This window comes from Anthonomus grandis, chromosome 10, assembly GCF_022605725.1.
Source record: "Anthonomus grandis grandis chromosome 10, icAntGran1.3, whole genome shotgun sequence".
NCBI classification, from domain to species: domain Eukaryota; kingdom Metazoa; phylum Arthropoda; class Insecta; order Coleoptera; family Curculionidae; genus Anthonomus; species Anthonomus grandis.
Window position 1 is genome coordinate 4,088,566 of NC_065555.1, and position 20,130 is coordinate 4,108,695.

The following is a 20,130-nucleotide window of genomic DNA, read 5'->3' on the forward strand; positions in this document are numbered from 1 at the left end:
TTAAGACAAATAAAGCGACAAAAACCAAAAAATTCACACAATTGAATTATGTTTTTTTAAATAATCTTCCAATACGCTTGGACTATAAGACTTCATCCACAAAAGCAAACGGCGTCGCCTCATTGAATCTACTGTCTCGCTCTAACGCAATACTCTCGGGCTAAAAGATTTCGTCCCTCTCCGCCTACTGAGCCAATGGCGTTGCTGCATTGGCTTTTCCGTCTCGCTTTAACGCATTGCCTTATATAGATGCTTATTAGTCCGGTCGCTTATGGCTTAAATTTTCCTTAAATCAAAGGATCCTTTAACACATATATTTCATGTAATTCGCATTAATGTTTTATTGCCTCAGCCCTATTTTTTTTTTAAAAGCGGCAAAAATAATAATTGGCTAAATTTTTGAAAAAAAAAACCTTGACTCAGGTTCAATATGGGGAACATGGGGTAATAACGTACACAGTTCTGAATAATTTTTTTTTTGATAATATATACTTTGAATTTGTCCTAATACGCTTGGACTAGTCTTATAGTCCAAGCGTATTAGGACAAATACCAAGTATGGCGAAGATATGGGGAACATGGTTTAATAACGTACACAGTTCTCAAGAATTTTTTTTTGGTAAGTTATACTTTGAATTTGTCCTAATACGCTTGGACTATAAGACTCCGCCCACAAAAGCAAATGGCGTCGCCTCATTGAATCTACTGTCTCGCTCTAATGCAATACTCTCGGGCTAAAAGATTTCCTCCCTCTCCGCCTACTGAGCCAATAGCGTTGCTGCATTTGTCTCGCTTTAACGCATTGCGTTATATAGATGCTTATTAGACCGGTTGCTTATACCTTGAATTTCCTTTAAATATACATATATTTGACGTAAATTCCATACATGTTTTATTATTCTAACCCTATTTTTTCGCTTAAAAGTAGATAATGATTAAATCGAATTTTGTTATCAGCTAAGAGGAATAAAGAGTCCAAAATAAATATTTCTAAAAATTGTCACATTAGATTTTTTTTTCCTTTAATAATTTATACTCCATTTTTGTTCTAATACGCTTGGACTATAAGATTCTGCTTATAGAAGCAAATGGTGTCGCCTCATTGCGTCTACTCTCTCACTCTAACGCAATACGTTCAGATTAAAAGATTTCGTCAAGCAGAGCCAATGGCGTTGTTGCATTTCCTCTTCTGTCTCTGTTTCACCCATTGCGTTTATACTTTACGTGCTTATTAGTCCGGTCGCTTATGACTTGAATTAACTTTAAATTATATATGGATGATTTATTATCATAACTGTATTTTTTCAGTTAAAGGGTAATTGTTTAATCCGATTTTGTTATCAATTAAGACAAATAAAGCGAAAAAAACCAAAAAATTCAGAAAATTCGACAATTTGGATTTTTAAAAAAATAATCTTTCAATACGCTTGGGCTATAAGATTCCGTCCACAAAAGCAAATGGCCTCAATGGCTCTTCTCTCTCGCACTAACGCATTACCTGACACACTCTCTCATATTAGTCCGGTCGCCTATGGCATTTAAAAATAAAATACACATTTTTGAGGTTAGAAAACTAGATACTCTATTTTTATCTTATTAAAAAAAAAATATACTTATCAATAAATTTTTTTCTTATTTTTTCGTCATTAAGCATCGATGACGTGAAATAAATAAATAAAAGACTAGAACGAGAGCAGAATGGAAAAATTACGAATAAAATATGGGACTTAAGTTAATCTAGATTAATGGTGGATTCGCATTCCGCAGTGTAGTTCTTCGGCACGTGCTTCTCGGTCAGCTTAATGAACGTATTTAGGGGGCACAGGACGTCACAGTTCTCTAACGTAAGCTCTTCCGGGGGTTTGTACACATCTCGGATGTATAAAACCTAAAAAAAAACAATTTTTATGTTTTTTTACACTATGATTTCGTTCCAATACGCTCGGACTATAAGACTCAAAAGCAAACGGCGCCGCACACTTATTGGCTCTCCTCTCTCACTCTGACACATTACGTTAAGGTGCTTATTAGTCCGGTGGTCTATCATAATTGAATAATTAATAGTAAGCATTAGTTGTTCAGCTGCAGGGAGGAATAAGGAGATAAAGATTGCTCGTACAGTTTTATTGAGCAGAGATGGATTTTTTTCTCAATTATAAGGAATATGATTGGACTAGAGAATCAGAGTAATTTTATCCCCATATTGGCTCTTTTTAATTTTACGTCTTTGTCTCACTAATCTTAATCAATCGCTAAACTTGCTTTAATTTTTTTAAAGCAATACGCTCGGACTATAAGACTCAAAAGCACACGATACCGCACACTTATTGGCTCTCCTCTCTCACTCTGACACATTACGTTAAGGTGCTTATTAGTCCGGTGGTCTATTATAGTTAAATAATTAGTAATAATTTGTTGTTCAGCTGCTGGGAGGAGTAAAGAGACAAAGATTGCTTGTACAGTATTATTGAGCACAGATGGTTTTTTCTCAATTATAAGCAATATGATTGGACTACAGTGTCAACGTAATCTTGCCGCCACAATAGTTTTTTTTCCCGTTCTAACGTAATTGGATATTTATAATTAGTCTAAGACTAAACAATTATTTTACGTCTTTGTCTCACTAAGTTTTATCAATCACTAAAGTTGCTATCATTTTTTTAAAGCAATACGCTCGGACTATAAGTCTCCGCCCAACTCCGCCCTCTTGACCAATAGGGGCGCCGCATTTATATCACGTTACATGGCAGTTCAACACTAGTCCGGTCGAAATGGAGTTTAAATTTTCTTGCTACTGATTTACCTTGACGGCGTAGTCCTGCCTAGACCTCAAATAATGAAGTTCGATCATAACGGCCGAACTGTATTTCGGAAAATGGGTTTTAAACAAATCCAACGCGGCCAGAATGTTAATGACATTATTCTCATGTCCGGAATATAAAAAGATCTTCCTCTCGTGGGGGTGCAGGGAGCCCTCGGTCTTGGCCACCATGTTGGCGATCACCTTGCCGAGCATGCGTCCTAAAACGTATTAATTAATTAGACGTTTTTAATTAATTAATGCAAATTATTAATACCTCCGTTTAGTTTCTTTAAGACGTCATTGTAGTTTTCGATTTCGCACTGTTTCGCCGCGATCTTCGTCACCTCTTCGGGGTAAACGCGGTTGGTCCATTCGGGTAATGTGAGATTCAACGTTGCCTCGGCCGTTAACGTTTGGTATATTTGAAAAACGTCACCTAAAATGTTGTTCGATACGCATCGTTTACGTTGTACTAAAAGGTCCCTTACTTAATTTATTAATGGGTTTCCCAGTATGATTGGCGATATACTGGAAGCTACTCTTGTGCATTTTTATGTACGCCAAGATCTCGTCAGACTGCAGGACCTCCTCCAGCTCTTTCAGGTAAGTGGGGCAGTAAGTATTCGGCCTCTTTAAAGTCTTCAATTAAAAAAAATTAAAATCAGAAAAAATTCACGAGATTTTTCCTTGTTACACTCACGTGATCCTCTCGATCTTTTTCGTACTCGATTGGTATCGGTTGCCAGTCCAACTCCTCACTCCACCTCTGAGATTTGGCGGGAGGAAATAGTCCGGCGAGGAGTAAAAGGGCGGAGTTCTTAGTACGGTCGTAATCAGTACTTTGGGTACGTACAAATTCTGGCACGTAAATCTCTCCCAGGAACTTCTTGTAGCGGTTCCTTAGGACTCTGCCCAGGGTGAAGGCCATATTTTTGCCATTCTAAAATGTTCGAATTGAAATTTTTATGAGAAAAGAAGGACGTGGCTTAAGGTCACGTCCGGGCTATTGAAGGTTTAGGTTTCAACTTTAATGAAGTCGAAAATCGTCAATTTTCTTAGGAGGGAGTCAATTTATAGCAATCGTACCCTTTTCTTACATAGCGATGTTTTATTCCCAAGAGTCATTTAAACACGGTACTTTTTTTTAAATTAATATCTCACCATTCACTTATCCATATTAAATACCATCTTTTATTGTTCAATTTCAAACCATAATTAATATTCAATTGTTGAGTGAATGTCAAGGTTTAATTGCTAAAAATTACCATGACACACAAGTATTTTTTGCTTGTACAATTTGCTTGTATAAATTTTGGAAAACCCTGAAACAGGTATTCAATCAAATTGTTCAGGGAATACGTGCCCAAATTTTCAAAATCGTATCTGTTCAATTTTTTGAGTTATGAACATTCTGTCTAATATTTCGAAAAAAAATCAATATTTTCAAAAAATATTTTTTTTCTCAAAATCTTGAACGAATTTTGAAAAACGCTAAAATATGTGTCCAATTAAATTGTCCAGAGAATACGTGTACAAATTTTCAAAATCGTATCACTTCAATTTTTTGAGTTATGAACATTCTGTCTAATATTTAGAAAAAAAAATCAATATTTTCAAAAATATTTTTTTTCTCAAAATGTTGTACGAATTTTGAAAAACGCCGAAATAGGTGTCCAATCAAATTGTCCAGGGAATACGTGTACAAATTTTCAAAGTCGCATCTGTTCAATTTTTTGAGTTATGAACATTCTGTCTAATATTTCGAAAAAAAAATCAATATTTTCAAAAAATATTTTTTTTCTTAAAATCTTGAACGAATTTTGAAAAACGCTAAAATAGGTGTCCAATGAAATTGTCCAGAGAATATGTGTACAGATTTTCAAAATCGCATCTGTTCAATTTTTTGAGTTATGAACATTCTGTCTAATATTTAGAAAAAAAATCAATATTTTCAAAAAATATTTTTTTTCTCAAAATGTTGTACGAATTTTGAAAAACGCCGAAATAGGTGTCCAACCAAATTGTCCAGGGAATATGTGTACAAATTTTCAAAATCGCATCTGTTCAATTTTTTGAGTTATGAACATTCTGTCTAATATTTCGAAAAAAAATCAATATTTTCAAAAAATATTTTTTTTCTCAAAATCTTGAACGAATTTTGAAAAACGCCGAAATAGGTGTCCAATCAAATTGTCCAGGGAATATGTGTACAAATTTTCAAAATCGTATCTGTTCAATTTTTTGAGTTATGAACATTCTGTCTAATATTTCGAAAAAAAAATCAATATTTTCAAAAATATTTTTTTTTTCTCAAAATCTTGTACGAATTTTGAAAAACGCCGAAATAGGTGTCCAATCAAATTGTCCAGAGAATATGTGTACAGATTTTCAAAATCGCATCTGTTCAATTTTTTGAGTTATGAACATTCTGTCTAATATTTCGAAAAAAAAATCAATATCTTCAAAAAATATTTTTTTTTCTCAAAATCTTGAACGAATTTTGAAAAACGCCGAAATAGGTGTCCAATCAAATTGTCCAGGGAATATGTGTACAAATTTTCAAAATCGTATCTGTTCAATTTTTTGAGTTATGAACATTCTGTCTAATATTTCGAAAAAAAAATCAATATTTTCAAAAATATTTTTTTTTCTCAAAATCTTGTACGAATTTTGAAAAACGCCGAAATAGGTGTCCAATCAAATTGTCCAGAAAATACGTGTACAAATTTTCAAAATCGTATCTGTTCAATTTTTTCAGTTATGAACATTCTGTCTAATATTTCGAAAAAAAAATTAATATTTTCAAAAAATATTTTTTTTCTCAAAATCTTGAACGAATTTTGAAAAACGCCGAAATAGGTGTCCAATCAAATTGTCCAGAGAATACGTGTACAAATTTTCAAAATCGTATCTGTTCAATTTTTTGAGTTATGAACATTCTGTCTAATATTTCGAAAAAAAATTAATATTTTCAAAAAATATTTTTTTTCTCAAAATCTTGAACGAATTTTGAAAAACGCTGAAATAGGTGTCCAATCAAATTGTCCATGGAATATGTGCCAAAATTTTCAAAATCGCATCTGTTCAATTTTTTGAGTTATGAACATTCTGTCTTATATCTTGAAAAAAAATCAATATTTTCAAAAAATATTTTTTTTCTCAAAATCTTGTACGAATTTTGAAAAACGCTGAAATAGGTGTCTAATCAAATTGTCCAAGGAATATATGCACAAATTTTCAAAATCGTATCTGTTCAATTTTTTGAGTTATGAACATTCTGTCTAATATTTAGAAAAAAAATCAATATTTTCAAAAAATATTTTTTTTCTCAAAATGTTGTACGAATTTTGAAAAACGCCGAAATAGGTGTCCAATGAAATTGTCCAGAGAATATGTGTACAGATTTTCAAAATCGCATCTGTTCAATTTTTTGAGTTATGAACATTTTGTCTAATATTTCGAATAAAAAATCAATATTTTCAAAAAATATGTTTTTCTCAAAATGTTGTACGAACTTTGAAAAACGCCGAAATAGGTGTCCAATCAAATTGTCCAGGGAATACGTGTACAAATTTTCAAAGTCGCATCTGTTCAATTTTTTGAGTTATGAACATTCTGTCTAATATTTAAAAAAAAATCAATATTTTCAAAAAATATTTTTTTTCTCAAAATCTTGAACGAATTTTGAAAAACGCTAAAATAGGTGTCTAACCAAATTGTCCAGGGAATATGTGTACAAATTTTCAAAATCGCATCTCTTAAATTTTTTGAGTTATGAACATTCTGTCTAATATTTTGAAAAAAAAATCAATATTTTCAAAAATAATTTTTTTCTCAAAATCTTGAACGAATTTTGAAAAACGCCGAAATAAGTGTCCAATCAAATTGTCCAGGGAATATGTGTACAAATTTTCAAAATCCTATTTGTTCAATTTTTTTAGTTATGAACATTCTGTCTAATATTTCGAAAAAAAAATCAATATTTTCAAAAATATTTTTTTTCTCAAAATATTGTACGAATTTTAAAAAACGCCGAAATAGGTGTCCAATCAAATTGTCCAGGGAATATGTGCACAAATTTTCAAAAGCGTATCTGTTCAATTTTTTGAGTTATGAACATTCTGTCTAATATTTGAAAAAAAAATCAATATTTTCAAAAAATATTTTTTTCTCAAAATCTTGTGGGAATTTTAAAAAACGCCGAAATAGGTGTCCAATCAAATTGTCCAGAGAATATGTGTACAAATTTTCAAAATCGTATCTCTTCAATTTTTTGAGTTATGAACATTCTGTCTAATATTTCAAAAAAAAATTAATATTTTCAAAAATATTTTTTTTCTCAAAATCTTGAACGAATTTTGAAAAACGCCGAAATAGGTGTCCAATCAAATTGTCCAGAGAATACGTGTACAAATTTTCAAAATTGTATCTGTTCAATTTTTTGAGTTATGAACATTCTGTCAAATATTTTGAAAAAAAAAATCAATATTTTCAAAAAATATTTTTTTTCTCAAAATCTTGTACGAATTTTGAAAAACGCCGAAATAGGGGTCCAATCAAATTGTCCAGGGAATACGTGTACAAATTTTCAAAATCGCATCTATACCTTAACTGCAGGAAACGTTTAATAGTGATGGCACCAATATTCTATTTTAAGCATAAAAAGTTTTTTAAAATAATTCCTCGTTTTATTGCCTTGTTATCAGTACATCCTCAGGACTACACCCAAAAATATTACTAGTACATCTTGTAAATAATTCAAACATTGCATTTATCCCGGTTTAACTGGCTGATTAACGTTCATTTCCGAATTCAATTATTCCTGCTAATTGAATTAGTCTGTCATGCTTGTCAAGATAAAATCCTTTAAGATGCATAATTTTTTCATGCTTACGTTTGTTAGCTGACCCCAGCCCATGGGTTGGAACGTGTCCAGCTTGTAAGGGTCGTTGGGGTAAGTGTCTTTCATCTCGGGGGTTCTGGCACCGTGTCTGAAAAACTATGAATAACTTTATATTAATAAATTGCGTCAAATTGTAAGGGAATTTAATAATATTAGATATAGTGTTGAAATTTGCAACGATTCATGTTGTAAAAAAAATCCATTGAGCTACTTTTTTTTATATAATAGAAAAATGGATTTCCATGCAACATCTAAAAACTCTGAGCCTTCATCACATGCACATATCCCTTAGGAAACTCACGTCTTTGACCCGTGAATGTGAAATAGTGGCGGCAAGTTTGAATTTTTTCATTAATTAAATAAAATCTTATATAAAAAAGTGGGCGTGTTCTTAAGACGTGTGTACCAGTCTATTTCGAAATACTTTTTATATCGTTATCGAATTCACGTGAATGCGTTCGAAAATATCGCGCGAACGTGACGGAACTTTAAAGGTCACATTAGGATTATCGCTTCTATATCTGACACAATTCGATAAAATTAATTGCATGTAAAATTTATTTAGTTCATGACCGTTTTGATTTCTTAATAATCATGAATGTAAACAGGAAATTTTTTCGGACCGTTGGGATTCACGAGCACACGCGTCAGTACTCAGACGGAAAACAAAATGGCGGAGTTTCAGGCGGAAAACAAAATGGCGGACTTTTAGATGTTGTCTAATTAATATGAGGTTATTGAGATTTTCGAAAAGTATTGGTGTAAATAAAATAAAGCCTATCGATATGCTACTTTTTCCAACTAACCGCGATGGGTTTATCTTGATTTTGTTGCATAAATGACTTTTTAGCCAAAACATTGATATAGGACTGAGAAAAAAAAGTACATATTTTAATTTTGCCAGAGCCATTACATGTACCTGTCGGTTTTCCCCTTAGAGAGAAAGGAAAACATTTAATAGAGTTATGCCTGATAACACCTAAGCAACACATCATATATTATTATCGTTAAATGTACATTTATTCAATGCTTTTTTAGTAAATTTTTAGTCAAGGTATATTTAATAAACTGTAGAATATACTGATACTTTATACGATTCTGTTTACAAAAAGGAGAAAATTTCGGCATTTAAAAAAATTGACATGGGATTTATATATTTAGTTTTTAAACTTGATTACTACACCTTAAATATTTGATGAAATTCTTCTGAAAAATCACTGTTTTTCGTCCAATCTAATAACGCTGTTTTTTTAAATGTAAATAAACAGTCGGTATTATTAAATTAAATATTGAATATATATTTTCTGCAAACATATTATTTTTTATCAACACAACCCTTACCCCCCCCACCCACCCCAAACATTTGCCCAGTAAGAAATTCTTTTGAAAAATCACCGTTTTTCGTCTATAAAATCCCATCCAGTAGCACTGTATTGTATTAAATATTCATTAATATAATATAATTATATCAAATTTAAATGAACAAATTACGTTATTAGATTAAATATTAACGACGAAACCAGACATTATTCATGCGTATTATTTTGGCAAACAATGATTTTTGAAAACAATATCTTACTGTTAAGTTGGGTGGGGTGGGTGGGGGGCTAAGGGTAAGATTAATAAAAAAAGGTTTTTTTTTGTAGAAAATAATTGTCTGAGGAGAAAATGCTATTTAAAAAAATTATAGGTGATAAAAAATCTATAGTTTTTCTATCTATACTTTTCTCACCTAACCTTAAGGCTTTCGAGTAAAACGTGAAAAAGCCCTATTTTATTTTTCGAAAGCAAGTGGAAACTCATTTTTTTTAGGATAAGTGATTAAGTTTTGAAAAAATTTTAGTGTTTTTTAGTTCTAAACAACTTTTTATTATCTAGGTTCGAAAATACAGTTTTTAAATTACAACTATTGGTATATTTATCAACCGTATATGGTCAAGGTACATTTATAACTGTAGTCCGAAGTTTGACAAAAAAATTGGATGAGTTGGAAATCCAGATTGAAAACAAGAATTTTCATATAATATGTCTATAAGAACATTGGCCTCCTCAACAAACAGAAGAAAGTTACTCTCTGCCTGGATTCCATCTATCCAATAGTTTCAGCCGTGCTGAAGCAGGAGGAGGTGGAGTCCTTATCTACACCAGAGAACCGTTTCTTGTAAAGAAGATCCCAACTATAGACAACATGTCAATAGAGACACACTTTGAAGTCGTTGCGACTGAGATTGAAGCCTTGCAGGTTGTAGTTTTGAGTGTCTACAGATCTCCATCAGGTAAATTGGACGTGTTCTTTCAGAGTCTTGATACAGTTCTAAATTTCTTATTCCATAGACGCAAACGTACCTTTATTTATGGTGATTTTAATATAGATCTACTAGCGGATAACCTCACTTCAGCCAAGTTCACCCAACTTGTCAGCACATATGACTTTAAATTCCTGGTAAATAGCGCAACTAGAATCTCAAAAACCACAAAAAGTAGTTGCCTTGATAACTGCATAACAAATTGTGCAATTAATTGTAAATGTACTCTATGGGACACTTATATGGCTATTACTAATACATATGAATCAATAAATGAAGGTACTGAAAACACCCACTGTGGTGTTAGAGTTCAGACCGTATTGTGGAGAGAGATTTTCTCGCTTACTTCATTACTAAACGTTGATTGGTTGTTGGTACTTGATAATTGTAACGTTGACAATTCTTTTGAAATATTTCTCAATGTTCTAATGTCTATTATAGACTTTCATATTCCCAAAAAAACTAAAACAATTCTCACCACAAATAAGGAAAAAAAATGGTTTAATAATGAACTGAAGAGATTGAGAGATAACTTAAACTTCTTTTCTACCGTAAATAAACATAACAGTACTCTAGATCTCTCAGAATGGCTAAAAATTCGTATAAAGGAATATAAAACTAAAATAAAACAAGCGAGACACTCGTATTATACAAACAAAATTGGAAATAGTCATAATAAATCCAAAACCATCTGGAACTTCATTAAAAAAACAAAAAATAATGATCCTAGTAATTCGAAATGTAATGTAACCCCCGATGAGTTTAACAAATTCTTTGTGAATATAGCTGACTCAATTACAAATACACTGCAAAAATCTAATGACCCTGTACAATTTACAGCAAAATATGTACATAACAATTCAACAGTATTTCTCTCACCTGTTACCGAACTAGAAGTCATTGATCTTTTAAAAAGTTTAAGTGATAGTTCTGCTCAAGACATCTTTGGTTTGAGCAATAAAATATTGAAAACTTGCAAATCGTTTGGCCCCACCACTATCTCTAGTAATAAAGAAATGTTTTTCATCTGGTACATTTCCACAAAAGCTTAAAATAAGTAAAGTTGTTCCTATATTTAAAAAGGATTGGATGCATCCATATCAATAATACCGATATTATCCAAGCCAATTGAGCTCTGTCTAAACCAACGTCTCATATCTTTTTTTGATAAACATAATTTACATTCACCAGCGCACTCAGGGTAATGGTTGACTACCTGGTTGATGTATTTGAGGGGGGCAAGACAGTGGGTGCAATTTTTTGCGACCTCTCAAAAGCGTGTCTCGCATAATATTTTGTTGAGCAAGTTGGATTTTTATGGTATCCGGGGTATTTGCCTGGAAATTATCCAGTCCTACCTTTATGAGCGTCAGCAGGTGGTGATTTGTGGAGGAAGAACAACCTCCATACTTCCAATAACAACAGGGGTGCCTCAGGGATCAATCTTGGGTCCTCTTCTGTTTTTACTTTATGTAAATGAATTACCCGCCCACTTTTCAGAGGTGATATCTGTACAATATGCGGATGACACAACTCTTGATTTGATTTCCCTAAAGAATGGAACTAGTGCAACTTTTTACAAGTTAAAAGTATGGGTTGCTGACAATAATCTATGCTTGAATCTAAATAAAACAGAGGTGGTTAATTTCTCTTTAAGGGAAAGATATCAGAGAATGGACGCGACCAAATATCTGGGTGTTTATCTAGATAATAAATTATCATGGAAGAGCCATATAATAGATCTGGCAATAAAACTCTAGTTGGTTCTTTTTCTGTTGCGCAGAATTGTTCAATTGGCGCCTCCAGTAGTATGTAGAAAGTTGTCATATGGACTGTTATTTTGGGGTAACTCGGCTGACTGGCAGAGAGCATTTAAGTTGCAAAAATCGGCACTCAGAATTCTAGAAAACAAAAAACCAATAGATAGTTGTAGACCTTTATTCAAAAATTTAGAAATCATGACAATGCCTGGCCTATACATTCACCAATGTCTGATGTTTGCTAGAACACACTCTTTTAGATTTAGCACAGTAAATAGTAGGCACTTATACGACACCAGACAGGGGGGAAATCTTTTACTACCACAACACAGGCTTAGTCTGACCCATGAGCACTGTATTATTGGCGTTTGACAGTCTATACTTTTTGACGGTGCTAAGCTGTTGGATGTATTTGAGCAAATAAAGAAGTATTATTATTATATTATTATCATATACGATTCTGTTTACACGAGAGAGAAAATTTTGGCATTTAAAAAAATTGACAAGGGATTTACATGGCCAGTCTTTACACTTGATCACTATACCTCAAATATGTGATAAAATAACTCCTGTATCACATATATGGACTACCATACACAAAGAAATCTAAAAAATAGTGGGAAATACATTAACGTGTATGAAACAATAATTATACCAAATAAGATATATAAATAAAAAAGAATCAATTTACTCAAAACTAAACAAGGATTTTAGAAATAATTTTTTTTTTAGTAAAATGCAGTGGTGTATTTTTTTTTTTGAATAAATAATATATACGATAAAATTTCTTATGGATCCCATTGGTATACAAATAAATTTTTTTCTTTGTACGTCGAAAAATGCCCCTGATGCATAAAACACATCTGCAATTAAAAAAAAAAATGAATCGGTCATTTGAGAAACCCCTTAAATGCAGGAGTTATGGTGTTTCTCAAATGAATGCGCGCGCGATATCTCCACCTACGCAGTTGCTTCTATCGAAAACGTCAAGCAGTGTTCAGTATCTATATATCTATATATTTATATATATCTATATATTTGTGTTCTGTGGTCAGTATCATGAAAGTAAACAGACCGGCTTGCGTTTATTATTTATTATAAACTTATAATCACTTTACCTTTTAAAAAACCTACTGAATAAAATGTCTAGTGATAGTGATATCGACGAAAGTGTTGCAACGAATCCGAAAAAAAGAAGGAAGGGTGTGAAACAAGTAGAGTACCAGTGTGAAAAAATAAAGAAATCGAGAGTGAAAAATGAGGAATACACAAACTATAGGGGCCATATAGTTCAACCGACTCCCCATTTATATCCGTGCAAGTATGTATTAATATGTTTTATGTTCTACAGCAATAATGTTTTTGTTATAGCTGCAAAAAAAAATGTATACCGAACTTGCTTTCAATGCAAGATGCTGAAATCGTGTACAGTGGAATAATTTCATTGCAAAACAAGGACGAGCAAGATATTTTACTGCAAAACAACATAAATATCTTTGATATAAAAAGACGACGTGGCAAAAGAAATGAAGAAGCACCTCAGAGAAATTCATCATTTAGGTACCTAATTTATGAGATAATACTAAAAGGTAATTCGATAAAACATTTTTTTAGGTATTTGGTAAATGTTCCCGGAAAGACTAGAATCAATGTTTGTAAAAAAGCATTTCTTAGTGCCTATGGTGTTACCGATGATAGAATTCGAAGAATATGTAAACTTTCGGCTGCTGGCAGTGCTCCCAAAGATAAGAGAGGCAAAAACACTCCCGGAAATGTAATGCCTGGAGAAATTGTGCAAAAAATCCACGAACATATTTCCTACAAAAATTGCGCATTATACCGTGAAGTACTTTACCTTAACCATCGTTTAAATATTAATATTATGTGGAATCTTTTTATAGAAAAGTACCCAGATTTAAAAAATAGGGTCAAATACAAATTTTATATGAAAATATTCGATGAAAATTTTGATCTACAGTTTCAACAACCGCAAGTCGACACATGCTGTACTTGCGAGGAGCTGTCAGTTAAAATTAAGAGTCCTACCTTAAACGAAAATGCTAAACGAGTAGCGATTGCTGAAAAGATGGTGCATAATCGCGATGTAAAAAAATTTTATTCCAAAATTTCAGAGATTCGGAAAAAATGTTCAGAAGATCAAACTGGTCTGGGTATTTGCATGGACTTTAATTCCTGTAATTCCAGTACAGGAATCATTTTATTTACGACAGCTAACAGTAGATGTTTATAATATTCATGAGTTGCGCAATGATACTTCTAGATTTTACATCTATCATGAAGGAGAGGCAAAAAAAGGACCCGATAACGTATGTTCCATGTTGCTGGATTATATTAATACAGAAATAATTAACCCATCTGTTCAGGAATTGTATGTATTCTCAGACGGAGCCTGGGGCTAGAATAAGAACCACGCTGTTGTTGCTTTGCAATCAACTGGTAGGTTTCAACAAATTTTTCAATATTTTCCTGTCAGAGGTCACTCTTTCTTGCCATGTGACAGAGACTTTAGTGTCGTTAAACGGAAAATTAGACGAACTGATCGAATCTACACAATGAAGGAATATGTGTCATAAATTGCAAATTCCTGTTCAATTCGTGGAAAATTCACTGTTAAACGTTTACAAACTCATGAGGTCTTAACTTTTCAAAAATGGTAGTCAAAGTTATTTGAGAAGAATGTGCTCTCTAGTGAGTCATATCAAAGAAAATTACCCAAAGAACTAAAGCAATCGTTCACTATCTCTAAATTCAATGAATTTGAATATTGTGAAGACGGAGTCGTTGTAGCTCGAGATTTCATTGATGGATTGAAATCTCATTCATTTTCATTGAAATTATTGGCATCAACGAGGATTAGTTTGCCCCAAGAGACACTTTATAATGGCCTTGTTGACGTTAGGAGCTTGATGCAGTACATACCTCAAGACGAAGAAATACAAAACTTTTATGGAGAATTGACGCGGTGGGATACTCTGTAAATTACGTAGTAATAAATACATGATTTAATCATGAATTTTTTTAGGCTGTATTTATTATACTAGTTTACCTTAACCTTAATACTCTAAAAATTGGCATTCATTTGAGAAACCCCGTATGTTTCCAAATTTCAAGCTAATAAATATTTTTTGGTGTGCTATTATGTTGTGCTTAATTTTTAACACTAAATTAGTATTGAAACAACTTTAAATTTATTATAACTTCTTGTAGGATGTTATATCCAGTTTTCCCAAAATTGTATTTTTTGGACTTACGGGGTTTCTCAAATAACCGATTCAAATGTCTCCATTGGTAGTAATGTTATTTAAAAAAAATCTCATTCCATTAAACGCATTTTATAAACATCTTTAGATATTATACAATATACCATACTTAAACTCCTAAGAAATAATAAGTTTATTTATTTATTAATAACGTGAAATAAAACATAAATATAATATTAAATTCCTTAACGTATACACTAATGGCCCCAGCTCAAAAGAGCTGATTAAAAAAAATGTTTGTAACATAATATTATATTTTAACAAAACAGCATCACTAATTTGCATTTATTATTTGTTTAAAAAGAAAAACTATGCTATAAAGGTTAAATTACCATTTTTTTAATACCTAACACGAATTCTATAGGAAATCTGCATATAAACAAAATGAAGTACTTAAAACAATTATTCTCGTTCTTTCTTATATATTCTTATATACAGGGTGTTCCTTAAAGACGTGCTATAGTCCATTTCTTAATCCGTAGGAGCACACGAAAGGGTCGATAGCCATAAAACGGTCGTAAACCATTGGCGTCCCACTTTTCAAGTACATTAAGACCTGAATGTTTTCATTTGTTGGGTTTATTTAATAGTGCAAGAAATAGGCCAATTTTAGCCATAAATTCTTTGAATTACTTAAGTACCTAATGAACAAGTTCATTTTAACGCTTATAAGCAGATATTGTCTAGATATTATAGGTACCTAAATTGTGCAATATTAAATGCAAACAGGTAGTTATATTATATGGTATATAATATAGATATATCCTAAAAACTTTATTTTTCAGTATTGTTGCGCATTTGTTGTTTAGCCCCATAGTGTGTAAAGGTATTTTAGATTTTAAAGCAAGGACTATAGTACTAAACATACATGATGCACTTGTGCATCAAATGCCTCTAAGTACTGTTAGAAATCTAGTTTCTACATGTGCCAATAGGCAATATGACAGGCATAAGTAAAGCAACAATTAACAGACTTCTTAGTGGCAGAAAAAGTGAAAACCGCGAGAACTAGCAGTTGATGAGACAGCAAAGCATATCATCAGGAGGACAGTACATTAATTTTATTTTAAGAATGAAATCCTAACTATCGACAAAATTTTAACACTTTGACGAAAATTTACCAGAAATGGGAAGAAAAAAATTATGGAAAATTTTACACGAATTACATTTTTCTTGGCAAAAGCAAAATAGAAAATCTATTTTAATAGATAAAGAAGAACTAGTCTGTTGGAGAAGAAAGTATTTAAGGCAAATTAGTTTAAGGAAGGAAGAAACATGTATTATTTGGATGAAACCGGGCTTAACGAAGAACACACCGTGAGCAAGTGCTGGCAGGATAAAAATGTTGGAAGCTCCCGTCAGGCTTTTTTAGAAGGTTTATCGACTGGCTTGAAGTCTCCTTCTGGTAAGGGCCACAAATTAATAATTACACATATTGGGAGCTATAAAGGATTTTTAAATGGCGGTCTGTTTGAATTCGAAACCAAGTCAACTAAGGATTACCACGAAAAAATGAACGCTGATGTGTTTGAAGATTATTTTTCCGAAATGATCAAGTCAATTCCCAAAAATTCAATTATTGTTATGGACAATGCCAGCTACCATTCAAGATTAAAAGAAAAATTACCATCATCCTGCTGGCGAAAAGGGAAAATAAAAAACTGTGAAGATGACGCGGTAAAAGCAGAGCTTCTGACAATAGTTACAGAAAATAAATCAAAATATAAAAGACACGTTATTGACGAAATGGCAAAACAACACAATATAACTGTACTTCGTTTGCCACGTTACCATTGTGAATTAAATCTTATAGAGTTAATTTGGGCTCAAGTAAAAGGATTTGTGGCTAGAAATAATAAAACCTTTAAATTGAAAGATGTGAAAGAACTTCTGAAAGCAGCAGTGGATAACGTTACCCAAGAAAACTGGAGCAATGCTGTGAATCATGCTATAAAAGAAGAAGAAAAGATGTGGACCCTCGATAATCTTCTACAAGAAACTGTCGAACCCTTAGTTATAACAGTGAGAATGTCTGATTCAGATGAAAGCGATGAGAGTAATGAAATGTGATTTATAAATTGATTTTTTTTTGTATATTTCGTAAATATTTTTATTGTAATATATGTAAATATGGTTAATAAATTAAAAGATCCTTATATTTATGTACCTTTCTTATAAATGACAAGATATGTTTGGAGAGTTGCATTTTTTATTGATTGGTATTAAAAAAATGAAATTTTACAACAATTGCGGTATTAATCAAATTTTTATATTTCATTTTATTTGCCATAGTTTTAAAAATCTTTATCTAATAGATAATAGATAAAATCCAACATTATTTATAAATTTTTCATAACAGATAATTATTTAACTTTAAAATTAAAATCAATATCCATAGTCGGGACGACACTGGCAACCCGTTTGTCATAAAAATGAACTCGAAACCATTGTCCCGAATTTTACGACCTATTGTATTTGAGACCATACAGGACTTGTCCACTTAAAATTGGTAAAAACAGCCTGGTTTATCATTTTGTTACATGTAGAAAAAATGGAAGACTCACCCTATATTTATGCTACTTCTGCATAAATAATGAGGCACTGTGTTCTCGCCAAAAAGGAAATAGAGTATAATATTTAAGGGGGTGATTCCTGGACCCATTTTAAGAAAAAAAGTTCCTATGAACATATGTCCTAAACGTCTTAACTTTTGAGATACAGGGTGTAAAAAAAAATAAGATTTTAAATAATAACTTAAACAATACTATGCCACTGCTTGTCCTTGAAATAAAAATTATTTTTAAAATCCTCAATCGCTTTTTAGCAAATTTGATCTCTTGGTTTTTTTGTCCGACTCGTGGTTTTTGCTTATTGAAATGTATCGCACAAATATATACCCAGTTGCTCTCAAGCAAAATTTGTTAATCATTACATTTCTTTCTTAATTAAAAATAAAACAGTATATTGCACTCAATAAAACATTGTAAACGCCAAGTCTATGCTGACGATACACAACTTTATTTTAATTTTAATTCTGCTGATGTTTTATTGGCAAATAATGGAGATCTAAAAATTGTAAGTGAACTCTCATCACAACATAATTTAAAATTGAATGCCTCAAAATCTTTATTACTAATATTTGGCCCTAAAACGAGAATTGATTTTATTAGAGAGCATTTAGAGGTAAATATTAATGGTGTAGTAATTCCTGTTGTTAAAACTGCAAGGAATTTGGGTATGTGGGTGGACACTGATATAAGATTTAAAATGCATGTTTCTAAGATTACACAAAAGGCCTACCTTTCGTTAAAACTTTTATATTCCAGCAGACATATCTTAAGCCAACAACTTCGAAAGAATCTATGTGAATCACTAGTGTTGTCAAATTTTAATTACTGCGATTTTATCTATGGACCATGCTTGGATATCCACACAAAGTATAGACTCCAGAAAGTTGAAAATACTTGCGCTAGACTTATATTTGGCTTAAGAAAGTATGATCGTATTAGTGCTAAAATTGAGGAGTTGGGATGGTTAAGGATGGAAGATCGTAGAGCTCTTCATGTAGGTAACTTTCTTCACAAATTAATGACATGCCCCAATGCTTTTTATTCATTAAAAGATAAATTTGTTTTAAGAATTTTCGTACATTCACGAGTCCTACGTATTTCAAGCTCATTTACTATTCCTAGTCATCGGACGGCCTTATTTAAACGAAGCTTTGTATTAACAGTATTAAATTATATAATAGGATTCCTGACAGGTTAAGATCTTTAACATATACCAAGTTTAAAAAAGCGTTTAAAGTTTTTATTATAAACCAGGAATTATGAAACGTGAGTGCATCAGTTATTAAATTATTATTCTGTTAATTTTTTATGTGTTACAATGATTATTGTTTTTAAAATGATAATATTATCTTTTGTCTAAAACTTGTAATATTTAGACATTATTAGTTTTTTTTATTTTAATTATTTTGGGTACTTTTAGGTCATTACTTTAATTTTGCTAGCCAAACACAAGTATTTTTGTTTTATCTCTTTTAAGTGTAAATCTTAATTTTCTTTTGTTAATAGTGTATTAGTAAATAAGCCATCTATGGTGCTTCAGTGGTTAAGTATGAATAGCTACTGCAGCTAGACTTTGCCACTGCTTGCACCTATACCATTAAAATATTAAATTAATGTTTTATACTACTTACTTATGTATTTTGTAGTATCTAATAAAAGACGATTTATTAATATTATTATTATTATATGACATTAAAAAGGAAAACAGTGATTTTTGTGGAGGGAAAGCATTTTTCTCCATACCCTGTTTTTTTTTTAGATGAATATAAAATAAGAAGCACTTACCACACTGATGAGCCTAAGGCTGTCCTTGTCACTTATCGGTTGTGCCGTGACGAAAGTGACATAGATCAACCCGAACCCGATAAGGTACTTCATATTGTACCAAGAAACAATTAAACAAAAAAAAAGATGACTGCCAATGCGAAATTGATGGACGACTTGATATTAAATTGACCCCATTACGCTGCCGGCATTGTTGCACATGTAGAAATGGCCGTGGAGAAGGAAAAAAATCTTTTAAAGGGGGCTGAATAAGTTAAACGGCTGAACGGGCAATTTTGTTGTCAGGTGACCGGCGGGAGGCAGTTAAACTCGTTTACGGCGCACTTAAAATTGGAGAGGAGTCTCTAATTCAATTCGGTGCGATTCTTTATTGTACCCCGGCAATTTTTCGATTGTTGCAGTACCGTACTTGCTTGACGGTTTTCAAGTTTTTCGATGCAGGCTTATTTATATGAATGAGAGTCGAGAATAGGGGACGGACGGGTAAAACCGGACGAGTTTGTCTTTTTTTTTTTAAATGATTCGTCTTTTTTCACGTAAAAATTTGAAAATGTCCAAATCAAACCGGCAAAATGTGTGTGTCATTTCCGAGGGTTATTTGAAGATTATTAATTATTGTCCTCGACGTTAAATCTTCCATCTGCGCAGGCATTTTAGATCATATACGCAGTTTCAAAATGGCTGTTTGGTTGGAAGCCATCTTGAGATGTCACTCCTGTCGA

The 20,130-nt window shown here is 32.0% G+C and overlaps 1 protein-coding gene across 1 annotated transcript; it reads right to left on the reverse strand.

Annotated features, from left to right (window-relative positions):
- Positions 1-1,556: 1,556 nt before the first annotated feature.
- Positions 1,557-19,835, reverse strand: LOC126741236 (venom acid phosphatase Acph-1-like). Its single transcript, XM_050447611.1, has 7 exons — positions 19,409-19,835; positions 7,698-7,802; positions 3,504-3,743; positions 3,292-3,442; positions 3,078-3,239; positions 2,804-3,021; positions 1,557-1,888 (listed from the first exon to the last, which is right to left on the reverse strand). Exons 1-7 carry the CDS (start codon positions 19,499-19,501, stop codon positions 1,733-1,735), a joined length of 1,125 nt encoding a protein of 374 aa, XP_050303568.1. The 5' UTR covers positions 19,502-19,835; the 3' UTR covers positions 1,557-1,732.
- Between the last annotated feature and the right edge of the window lie 295 nt (positions 19,836-20,130).